This window comes from Aspergillus chevalieri, chromosome 7 (assembly GCF_016861735.1).
Source record: "Aspergillus chevalieri M1 DNA, chromosome 7, nearly complete sequence".
NCBI lineage: Eukaryota > Fungi > Ascomycota > Eurotiomycetes > Eurotiales > Aspergillaceae > Aspergillus > Aspergillus chevalieri.
The window spans coordinates 194,851-207,782 of record NC_057368.1 but is presented as its reverse complement, the minus strand read 5'-3'; the positions used below and the strand labels follow the sequence as shown (position 1 = coordinate 207,782).

Here is a 12,932-nt window from a genome sequence, read left to right as displayed (position 1 = left end):
ACAGCACTGCGCTCAGTGCCCTCACTGCGAGATAGACACTCAAATGGGAGCGTGAAGTAATAAACACCATTGGCCATGGTTGTCCACCTGGACAGCAGGTCCATAGTTGTCTCGATTGTAATGGCCAATCTATAGGCCGCATTCCCAAATGGGGAGGTCGTGCCACGCTTGATTTCTAGATTGCTCTACGTTGGATGTGAGCTCTGCTAGGCGAATTCTCGTCTGAACCTACCGTTTCCCGGGGTTGACTGATGTGTGCGGCTCTGCCGCCGTTGTTGCCGCAGAAGAAAGACTAGCCGGCGCTCGAGAGACATCTTTTGCAAAGTTCGTGCGCAAGTTGAATGATTCGACTCGACTCCTTCCAGATGAAATGCAGAACAGTCCAGTTCTTGTTTCTTATGTGAGCTAAGTGGGCATTCCTCTTGAGTAAGTCGGCTATCGTCTGATCCAATCCTCTTTGTCCGAAACCAGGTTCGCACAAGTGCCATCAAAAGGGTAGACCCCATTTGCGCCAGTAAAATCATCGCAGCATTTAGCCCTCTTCAGACCAACAAACTGAACGACCTATCCCAAGACAGTAAGAATTACCGTGGAAACCAGTCAGATATGGTCGACCTTCTGGCCTTCATGCCTTGTCGATTTGATGTGTTGGATGTCAGTACTAGCTTGCGAGCGAGGTCTTTCATTGACATCCAAAAAAGCTCTGAAAACTTGTTCGCCAATGTGCTGCCCTCCGGGCTGCAGCCAATAAATCTTACTGGGTTTATTGGGGCGTAAATGAATCTCCTTCGTGGACCGCTGGATAATGAAGGCGCAGAGGGACATTCCCGTGCAGAGTAACACAGATCCAAGTAAGGAAGAAGAGTGGGAAGGTGTATGTTGCGACTGGTTTGCCATATTTTCTTTAAGTTGATTGGGTATAAGAAAACGGTAAGCGCAGACAAGAAAAGCACGCACGGGAGGTGGACATCGAGGATTAACTAATACATACCTATTTGAAGCACGCAACCTAAGCCAATGGCGAGGTAGAACCAGCCCGGGCGCCTTCTCTTAATCCCGTACTGAGCGAAAGTTTGGGGATGTCAAGTGCTGGCGGATAGTCTAGCTCGTCAGGGTGCTCCCTTTTATATCCTTCCCGATACCAAGCGCTCTCCCTCAGGGCGTCACGTAGCGTCCCAATCTGGAGCGAGCGCTCCCCCTTCTTTGTGCTCTGATCCTCCCAAGTAACGATCTCCAATATTTGGGTCTTTCCAAACACTTGCGAAATACCTCCATTATTGAATACCTCTTCAGTTGTCTCAGATACACAGGGGGGGGAGCTCGTGCTCCGCCTCTCAAGGACCTTCGTGACATCGACCAACAAATGCTCAAAGGTATGAGTTGCCGCAGACACGAATAACGGAAACCACGGCAGTTAGGATCCCCAGGGGAGCCAGAGTGAAAATGAAGTTATTCAGTACGCTGATAAATTCCTAAAGATATTGCTTGGTGAGTCGCTATCCGAACAGGGCGAGAATGGGCGCCTATGAGTATTGGTGTCAATCCTCTGTGGGAAAAAGAAGAAGAGAAACAGGGAACAGGGGATTGAGCTCACTAAATCTGTAGCAAGGCCATTTGTAAAGTCATCTCACTCATCATCTGCCTGCGTCTCCGGTAAGAGTGTAAGCACTATCGGGACAAGCCATAGAAAATATCTCCGGTAAACCAATGACATCGTTGAGGGCAAGGTTTATAGTCACAGACCCTGGTAAATTCAGTATGGACAACCCAGGACGTTGGCATACTCCCCCGTATATAAAATCATATCTTAAATTACATCTATTCACCCTGCCTTCAACCTTCATATTGGCCATAAAGAATCCTTGAGGCGGGATTGTTCATTTTCCAGACGACCAACCATGACGACGATAACCCCGATGCTGTTGGCTTTGGGCATTGGGGCGTTGCTCATGCATGTTTGTGTTACAATCCTCGTTGCACCAAGCATCACATGATAAGAGCAGACAAATAAGGCTGAACTATTGACTCACTTGTTGCAATGGGAAATCACCAAAACAAGAATCATGTGACACAGTACAGAGATGGTATATAGATGATAGATGTGCAGCCTTGATCTACACCAGCTACCTACCAAACCACGTACCACTTCATAGGTTGGAAGGATATACAAGGATGCTCATTCATGTATTTAGTTTCTTATAATCAATCTTATCAATCAAGCGTTGATTAAGTTACCTTTCTAGTTCTGACTCATCCGCACTTAATTAATAACTGAGTATACATACTCAGTTGGTTTGATTTCTCTATTTCATTACCTTATTTGACTGGTGATATACGCAGCAATGCATCTTCTGACTATTAATGACCTGATCAGTCTCTGAGGATATAGTGCACACTCGAGAACACACAGGTGAGTGTGTCCATTCTGAGACTTAGCTAACTAGAACCCTAGGTAGGCTACAAGAGAAGCCAGGTTATGACAGTCTGCTGGGTGTAGTTGGAGAGTTAGCCGCCAATCAAAATGGAAACACAGCCTCAAGGTGATTGGAGATGTAATTAAATGCGCACGTTAACGCCACGTGTGACATCTTATTATTATTTGTTTTCTTTTTCTGTTTGCCCTAACACTGCCTCAGGTTTTCTGTCCTAGTATAAATAAGCCATGAGTCCTCGCAATAGACCCCAGTCTCCCTAACTACAAGAGAAAGAAGAAAAAGGAAGAAGACCAGCCAATAACACCATCCCAGTGAGAAACACAGCAGGAGATAAAACAGGTTCCGCCCATAAGGTGAGCGCCTCATCCAAAGTACGCCTTGTTACATCAGACTTCATATTTCCGGAATTAGAATATGCTATTCACGATGTTGGATCCCATCGTAGCGCCAGCACCGAAGATCGCTAAGAACGAAAGCAGAGAGTTAGCACGGTTTACGTACAAAGCGGCATTGGGGGAATCGCGCAATAACGTACCGGCATTACCCATCTTTTTACCAAATTTCTTGCCATGCTGCTCGAACTTGTTGCCCTTGCCGTCGCCCTCAGGTCCCGGGGGCGCAGAACCGCTTTGGCTCACTTCCAGGGGCATGTTTCCATAGTTGGTAGCCGGGGGAGGAGGAGGAGGACCCTTCTCCTGGACCACGTTCACCCAGGCACGAGGGAAGATACCCTCCTGGTTGGTCCGTTCGTTACGCCCATACCACCCTACATATGATCGTCAGTCAGGTATAAACGAGGGGGTATCCAATGGCCATACATTGATCATTTTCGTATTTGAGGACTTGAATTTTGTCATATGGTTGCAATTCCAAGTCGCCGTGGTCTTTCACCTCAAAAGCATACAAGGCTGTGGCCGTGCACAAGCCGTACGCAGGCGGCGGCCCCGGCGGCGGCCCCGGAGGAGGGGGATGCTGCTGCACTGGCGCCTTTTCGTTCAATGAAGTGTTGGCAAACTGGTTGGTTGGAGGCGAATACGGTGCCGGAGGAGGCACAATAGGCTGCTGAATTGGCGGAGGAGGAACTGTTTGCTGCACTGGGAGTGGAACCGGAGCCGGCTGCGGTGGCTGCGATTGCGATAGCTGCCGCGACTGTTCCCCGGCGAGCAGGCCCAGAATCGACGACAATTGCTCATGTGTGATTTCCGACAGTTCGGCAAGAAACTTGAGTTCCTGACCCAAAGAAAGAGATCAAGTCAGCACGGATGACCCCGTTTATGGTTAGCATGCGGGGATGGCAAACCGACAGTCTCGACAGTACGGCGCGACCGGTTGGCCATGGCCGCCGTGAAGTTGTCGCCTGACATGGTTATAGGGAGATGAACGCAAATGAACGACTTGTGTTGAATTTGACAATTGACAACAATCCAGGAGAAATAAAAGAGAAAATAAAGAGACGATGGAAGTGAAAAGAGAATGAGAAGAGGAGATGAAGTGAAGCCTGAATGGATGGCAAGAGCGAGCCCGAAATATGTTTATTCCTCAGGCAGAAATTTGATAATACAGCCAAGAAGAATAGCTTCAGTACACGGTGGAAGCGGATCGTCCCGCTGATAATTCTTTGTAAACGAAGACTGTTCAGGTTAAATATTTTATGTGAATGAGTTAAATTGAAATGATCACTGGATAACACACTTGCCAGCTGTTCATCAACTGAACAGGTATTTACTACATGGAAGCTAATTTATTACATGGAAGCTAATCTGACAGGAACTGGTTGGCCTAACAAAGCCCCTAAATAAGTAGTACTGGATGTATGATATACATATGTAGTGACCGGAGCATGCTTGTGTAATTGCACATCTCAAATTTGCTGCACTTACAGCGTCCAAAGAGATCCCAGAAGAAGATTTCGACAAAGAATCCGGAGAGAGACCGGAAAAGCTTAATAATGGTAGAAAGGAATCATTAATCCTCAAAGTCAAAAGTCTACCACATGGCACAGAGCTAGCCGCTTGGGAAATCGTGGAAAATGGGTTTGAATGAAATACTGCTTCGCTTTCCCATAGTGATGACAGCTGATCTGGGGGAAACCCATTCTAGCTTTCGAACTATTGCCAATATTGTCTACGATTCTCTCACCTCGACCGAACCAGAACCTTTCTCCATCGCCGTGTTCGGGCAAGTAAACTCCAGAAAATCCATGGCCGTGAAGAAAGTGATTCAAACCATACTCCATACCCTGATGGGGAATCCGTCGAGCTGGAACTCAATCTCGCAGTTTCAGAATGTGAAGGTATACAACATGAATTAGAGACCATCCAAGACTGCAATTTGAAGGGCAAAATGCGGATAGTGTTTCTCGATGAATTCGACTCAACTCTTGGCGGGGAATTCTACGGGGGGTCTACGGGGGGTTACAACATCTTCTTCCCATGCACGAGGGATACTATCAATTTGACTCTGGAAAATTCGAAAACTCGGATGTCGTATCAACATTTTTATCGGAGGTACCTCGAAAACATTCCAGAATTTTCAGTGGTATATCAGAAACTTCCGATACTCCTGATGATACTCCTGATTGTAAACCCATGATCTTTCTTCGTGACCTAGGCAAGACAGCGGCAATTCCTGTTACAGACATGGTACAAACGGATTTCGATATCTTAAAAATGAACAGTTATGAAGACTTAGAGGAGGCCTTTTTTGACATCCCCAACAGTGCAGATTCAGGAGAACTCCCAGTGGTTTTATTCGAAGGCTTTGACACTAATTATATGAACCACAAGTTGGGATGGTTGAGTTACTTTCTATCACCGGTGCAAGCGGCTCATTCTTCCATGGTGTGCGTGTTATCTTTGTTTTTGTCCCAGGACAAAAAGACAGCCCTTTCCCGAAGGAAAAAGCGGCAGAAATGCTTTACAATGGCCGAAGAACCGGATTTCATAGGTCTACTTCGAAAATATGTCGAGAGCGCGAAAGAGTGCGAGGACTATCGAAATCTCGATGAGGTGTCCAGGTAGTATCTTCAGACAAAACAAGAAAGAAAGCCACACTCGAGTCATGCGCTTCGGGCTGAGGAAATGATTTCGTATGCACCTCCAGCCCGCCTTACGCATATCCTAAATGCCAATGGTACCTCCGAAAAGCAGAAACAAGCTAAACAAAGATCCTAGGATTTCTTGATAAACTAAATGGATAAAACTGATAAGGAATACTTCTCCATCCGACTAGCGATAATGCTTCGATACTTGCTTGAACAACGCTTGGGCCTTGAAGAAAATGAAGAAGTGAAAATTGCCGAAGATGTTTTGAAAGGATTGTCATTTACTGCAAGAACTTGTACATGGTGTCCGTTCCCTCGAATCGATTCTTGCCATGAGCAGCATATCAAGCAACAAACTCTTTGTGCACAATAATCTTCCCCCAGATGATCAACTCAAGCTGCACGTGGATCCAGCTGAGCTTGAAAAGAGGATAAATGACCCCTATAAGCAACTTGAGAGACAGACAGATATTGCTCTTCATTGGCGATCTACAGGAGTTGAATGGGACACACAAATCCATGCAAGGATGGCATAGGCAAACTTTTCTTTTCTTTTTTGTGAACCCTGTCCAGACTTCCAGTTCTTCTCGATCGGCTCCCCTTGTGAGTACTTAGGGCTACACGTTAATGCATAAATTTTTGTAAGCAATCAGCGAATCTTGCTCTACCTTGCATGGCCTCCACGACTTTTTCACGGTCCGCTTCATCTCCGAACTCTTTCTTATCTTTCTTGAATCTAGACATGAATAACTATCATTCGTTTTACTTACTAGATATTGAGCCTGTGACATAGACCGTATTAACATTAGGCCTGGATATTCGTGACTACGCACTGTTAATAATAAAACGACAGCTAGTTTTGTGTTAGTTACATACTGCATTTTTTGTTCGTAACAATACCATGTGGCTACCACATGCTCCCAAATGTTGTAAATCGACTCAACAACCTATCATGCATGCATAAGTATATAATGCTCTGCAATCGGATACCCCCTATGAAAAGATTGGAAGACAACATGGAACAGAATAAATGCAAAGAAAAGTCAATCTGCTGAAAAGCTTATAGTTAAAACACGGCCAGTACCATACCCAAGAGCAAGAATACCATTTTGAGTAGCAGAACAAGAAAACGAACGATATTCAGAGGGGAACCATAGGACTTTCTCTCGTCCAAAGGCCACCCAGTCATTTGTTGGTGATACCTGAGGTGCCACTTTTTGGCCGTCTGGTGACAAGGCCGCTGACTGAACTGGATAAAAATGGCCATCAAGGGTCTGTTGCTCTTTGCCTGTCATGGTATCCCAGAGTCTGATGGTGTTGTCACTGGATGCTGAGACTACTGTGTGGCTGTCTGGTGAGAAGGCCACCGATTAAACCCTGTCAGAATGGCCCTCAAGGGTCTGTTGCTCTTCGCATGTCTTGACATCCCAGAGTTTAATAGTCCTGTCACTGGATGCAGAGGCTACTGTTTGGCTGTCTGATGTGAAGGCCACTGACCAGACTTTGTCAGAATGGCCATTAAGGGTCTGTTGCTCTTTGCCCGTCCTGGAATCCCAGAGTTTGATGGTGCTGTCAGTGGAGCCAGAGGCTATTTTTTGGCCGTCTGGTGAGAAAGCCACTGATTGAATCCAGTCAGAGTGTCCCTCAAGGGTCTGTATTTCTGCGCTCCAAGAACTTTCGTCTTGCGGTAATATATGTATCCTTCTCGATTGTTCCCCCTGAAACGTCTTCCTGATAATGCTTTTGCTCGGTGAAAATATCAGTGCTGAACAATAAAGTTGGTATGGTGCAGTGTCAATGAGGTGAATGTTTTTGAGGACAAATCGTTTTGCATCGTTAAGAAATTCTGAAATCTCAGAACCTGTGTTGTCCTAACTTAAGATTAGTGAATGTTCTGAAGTGGATTTATGGCGGCTTACCCCTATGCCTGACTGTAGTGTATTAATCATGTCAACAGTTTCTTGTATAATCCCCATTAGACTCAACGCTTCCAACCAGTGAAGAAAATGCTTCTTCAGCATTTTCAAGACCTCCTCCATCTTCCATACTTGAGTTTTGCTTTGCTCAAGGTGATACACCCAGTAGTGGCAGGAGTATTGCAACTCCGCTGAGAGGTGCTGATCAGCAATCTGTCTCTGGATTCCATTCGCTGTGTTCCACATTTCAACAGGCTGCAGATATTGTGCTTGAGGTTGACATTCATAACGCGAAGGCAATGCAAGGCTATCTTCCTGTGTCTCTTCCTCATCCACATGGAAAGCACTTTTTGTATTCAGCAGGTAATCTCGAAATGATAGATGTAGAAAGCGAACTGGCAAATGAATATTATTTGGTACACTCAGCACTGAGTATAGCTTTCTCAATAGGAAGCTGATATTTCCCTCAGGGAGGTCAAGAAGCTTTCCAAGGCTGTGGACAGAAAGAGGCGTGGCAAGAAGAATAATAACCCCAACTATGTCACGAAACTCATTTTCAAGTCTCCTCGACTCATCTACATCCCTGGGATTGAGAAGTTGTTCCAACACTGGTTGATATATGTTTTCCATCTGGGCTGACTGAGAAACTCCTTGGGATTGAAGAACAAATCCAATGCGTTCTTCTGGATCCCGGATTCAATCACCAATAAATCGGCAGACAGTGGCAGCGAAGATGAAGAGAGGAATTGACATTCCAACTAATTTCTCCATTCTATCGCTGCCGGGCCAATCAGAAGGGAGTGTATCATTGTCGCTTTTGATCTTTGAAAGTTCGTTATTCAAGTACAACCGTATATCGCGTTCAATAACTGGCGGTGGGAGCTCATGAAGGACCAGATCCTGATAGTTATCAACTTGCTTGAATCCAAGTTGTATTGGAAGTTCAGGCCGGCTTGTTATAAATACTTTCAGTCTGATTGCGGTTGACTTTTGTACCTGTGGCAAAAGCTCAAGAATCATCCGTATCTCATTACCATGCTCGCACTCATCAAACGCATCGATTACAATAACCATCGAAGCGGTCTGATTCCATTCCAGGTCTTGGAGTGGATGGAGAATGAGCTTAGCAAACTGCTCGCGGAGAGATTTTGCAGAAATGTCTGGGTCCATCCTTATCACTCTTAGTACACCAGAAGCCAATTGCTGGTCACGGGCCATTAATTGCTTTGTGATGGTTGATATGAATCTTCTTGCGTTACCCCGGTCCGCTTCACCCTTTTTGAAGAAGAAACTGGCTCCCAGTTGGCCATCCTCCTTAAAGGACTGTGCAACTGTTCGAGCGATAGTGGACTTTCCTGTTCCAGCCATGCCATTTAACCAGAATATGCATTTGCTATCAAATGCCTTAGCCCACTCGAAAATCTCGTTGCGGAGCTCAGTTCGGGTCCCATCAAGGCACACAGCCTCATTTTGATCCATGTATGAGTCGTAAAAGGCTCCTTCTGCAATGGGTAGGTTGAACTTTTGAACAAGAGTTTGGATGAACGCTAATGCCTCGTCTATTTGAACCAGAATCATTTCAGCCTTTTTTCCGTGCTTTAGATGTTGATCAAGCTTGACAAAACGGTGCAAATACTGCTCTTGCTCCATGACGGAGGATTGAAGCTCTGTGAGGCGTTGTCTGGTAATTGCAGTGACAGTGTCCAATATCCACCTTCCCACACTGGGCCTTTGACTGACCAGCACCTCCGCTGCATACCGGAGAATTGCTTTGTAAACCTTGATGATCGCACGTCCTATCTCAGTTCTCTCCCTGGAGTCGTCGCGGTAAAAATTCTTTTCAACATAGGCACATCGAGCAAGGATATTTGCCAAGTACTCTGAAGAACCAAACCAGGCATCGTGCAAGTCAAAGCGGTTCTTGGTCATCTATGTTTTAAATTACATATTAGTTTTTGCTATTATTTCTATTATTTCCTTTGTTTGCAAGGACTTACAGTTAGGCCAAGCGAGACAACAGCCCAAGCGCTTGCAGCATGATTGGTGGGATCAAAACCAGCTGCAGTGCTAATGATGTCCTTGAAGGATAATGCAGCATCAATTATCTTTTGCGATAGTTTTCGAAGGTCAACATCTTCCCCTGTTGACCTTTTAATCTTTATGCCTCCCTGTTGATATTCTTTATACCGCCATTCAGTGATCTTGATAACCTCGTCTATTAAGACCGTCGTTTGTGAGAGATTCCCGTTGTCTGTGTTGGACGGAGAGGCAGACACGCGTGTTTGTGACAAATTATCTTTTTCTTTTGGATCGAGCTGGTCAAAAGCGGATGGCCATAAGTCCTGTTGGAGGAAAGTGTCCTTCAATTGGGTTGTTTTCTTGCTGAGGCGACTGGATGAGACGGACACTGGAACAGCTGGTGTATGGTCAGATTGGGCCTCCGCTTTGCTGGACTGTTGCTCTGCATTTCGGGACCCCCATGTCCATGGAAAAGACGGTCTCTCAAATATTTCATACACCGGGGCATCTTGAATCATTCGCAAATACTTGACAATGATTGATCCCGTAGTATTTCCGACTGGCCTTGTTGGGCTTTCTATGTTCGGGGATGATGGAGGATTTGAAGCCTGTTTCCCACAAAAATTATCCTACCAATCTGTTAGCACTGCTGACGGACGGGGTTCTGGCCATCCGAACACTAAGTATCAGCTATTTACAGCTAATCAGGCCACCACAAGATATATATCCTAAAAGCCTATAATAGGGCTGACTGCTAGTTATGCTTAATCTGTGATCTCCAGTTCTGAGAATGAAGTGCGTATAAAGGTATTATGCTATATTTTTATTCTGAAATGCCATTTAGCAAAAGTGCATATCCACGACAAGAAACCCACTGTCAATAGCGGCAAAAGTGTGGGGCGCTCCAAACACCGCCGCTTGACGCTGCTGTCCTTGGAATGTGATAGGGTGTAGCCCGGTGGTATCGCCCGCGATACCGCCGAGCTTATTCTTCAGATGCGACCAATGGAACGCCCTCATCTGTCCTCTAACATGGCACTGTTTGCTATTATCGGCAGTTGGTCTCTAGCTGTTGGCCGTTGGCTGCCACAGGTATATTGTCTACCGATATGATAGTATAATATCTGTTCAGTATATCGGTATACTTCCTGTGTATCACATGATTGCTGATGTGCGGCTTGATAAGAATCGACGGAGAATGGTTGGCCTGAGTAGTGAGGTCAGGGGATTCTTATAGTCGACGTGCGCACAAATATTGTAGATTAAGCACTCAACCAGCTGTGTACGCCCACGTACGTTTGATAGGCAATATACCTCTTGCTTACGCTAGTCCTCTCCATAGACCTCGTTAGTCCGGAATCAATGACCCCCGATTTCCCTTTTGAGCTACGATCCAAGGGACCCATTTTCACGGCTGAATCTGTTATCCAAATAGCAATCCATAATACTCCTACTTGAGGATCCTGCATTTTCGTCATAACCTGTTGTTCAACGATTCTGCCTAGACTCTGAAGTGGGATTCGCGGAAACCGGGGGTCCTCTGGCCTTATTGTGCTGCCTGATGACCTTGCCTGTGATGTGTTTGACTACGAAACTCATGCCAATTGCCTGTGAGAACAACACGCTAGCACATACTGCTAAAGACCTTGACTTGTGACCTATAGGTTCAGGAGGATAGATAGGATTTCCCTGGCCTATCGTGCTGTCTAATGGCTTTCCCCGTAATGTTAAGCAATATGCTTACAACCTTACTTGTGCTAATCTGCCTGTAAGAATGATGCGGTAGCACTTTGCTGCCCATATACTCTTATTTCCGTCCTTTACTGTCCTGCCCCTACACTAATTTCTGGTACTAATTGCCAAGAGTCTCTGACCTGCGCTGGCGCTGTCTTGCCATTAAGCGTGCTTGAAAACAAGGTCAGCCATGTTGACCAAATGCCTAGGTCCAATGGGGCTATTAGGCGAGGAAAGGGGAGACGCTAACTAGTATTGAGTTAGTCGTCGCAAGCCTCAAAAGATGGAGTACGATGATATACCCAATGCTGTGGTATTATCGTGCATAATGCCGGACTCTAGATGCATATGTATCTAAGCCTACCTCTGTCATAGCTCCAAAGATGGACGTTCAACTTGATTAAATCAGTCAATCAATATATCAAGTATCGGAACTCAAATTATTCTGTACTCAACTACAACCCCTTCCTGGAAGCAGCCATGGGTTCAATGCTGCACTACCTCCGCTTCGGCAACAACGCTTGCCAGGAAGCAGCATCGGCCAACGACACTCCTATGCGTGCATTCCACAATGTATTCAGACACCACGCATACCCAGTGATTCCAAAGGAGGACAGGGAAACAACAAGATCTTTGCTTACTGATATCGCAGCTTGTCCTATGGACTCAACAGAAAGCTAGCCAAAGCCCCTGGCTACCAACAGACTGCCAACAATTGGGTGGATTTGACAACTAGGAGCAGAATGGTCTCTTCCATATCCATCTCAAGATCAATGTTAATGGCTTCATCTGGGCCAACATAGACTCAAAAAGAATGCCAGACGTTCCATGGGAGAAGAAGCACTTCAGGGATGTTGACAAGCAAGACCCGTACAAAAATGCAACTTGATGAATATAACTGAAAGATTTTCGCTGGTAACTTTAATGTTACCAATTTCCTATGACGCACCCTGATATCCTTGAAGCCATGAATCTTCGTGATTTTGATAGTAAAGTCAAAGACAGACATATCCAACACTATTTTGCTTCGACATTAGAGCAGGTGGCCAAAGGTCTGAACGTTGCAAGTACGTACCTCCTCCCCAATGCCTCGATGAATAATTCGTAAGTGTTCCTAGCCTGTGACCTTAGAAGAGCAGCGCTCTAACGCACACAAGCCACATTTTATTATGGTCCAGAAGTTCGTCCCTATAGGTCCTAGTAAATCTGTAATGGCCTATGGAATCTACTGAAACAGGAACTCCTATGACGCCAACTTCAAACTGATTAGTAAAATGTACGCGCATGTAATGACAGAAGACAAAACTCTCTGCAACACCTAGAAGAACATTGACTGAGGCGTCTTTATCAACAGCCAGTCGTACTCCTAAATCTTAAAAAAAGCCCTTTTTCTTCCAGAACATAATCTGCGATATTATCGCGGAACATTATAACCCTGAGAAAGTTGAGGGGTGGCAGGTCCGGCCGGCAAAACAGACTACCCAGTGATGCGCAATTTAGTGAGACGGATGAGAAGATGCATCATGATCTTTGACGTGGAGCTAAGAACCAGGTTAAGAGTGAAGTAATGGCTTGATGGTAAAGACGGACAGTATGGTACGACTCTCACTTCGGTTTCAGCGACTCAGCAAGTAACTGCCATGGATTGTGGCGTCTTCTTCGATTGTATCTAGTCTTCGGCGTCAATCTGATTCAGATTGCGTTTTTTCTTGAACATATTGTACTATGTAATTCTGTGTCCCTTAACTCAGCCGTTACTGTAATTCAAAGGGTTCATTCTGCCGT

At 45.5% G+C, this 12,932-nt stretch overlaps 1 protein-coding gene across 1 annotated transcript; it reads right to left on the bottom strand.

Moving 5' to 3' along the window:
• Positions 1 to 2,842: 2,842 nt before the first annotated feature.
• ACHE_70062S (SH3 domain-containing protein) lies at positions 2,843 to 3,799 on the bottom strand (the record flags this gene model as incomplete). The annotated part of the gene is made up of 3 exons (XM_043282354.1): positions 2,843 to 3,201; positions 3,254 to 3,665; positions 3,740 to 3,799. 3 exons carry the CDS (start codon positions 3,797 to 3,799, stop codon positions 2,843 to 2,845), a joined length of 831 nt encoding a protein of 276 aa, XP_043139741.1.
• Positions 3,800 to 12,932: the final 9,133 nt, after the last annotated feature.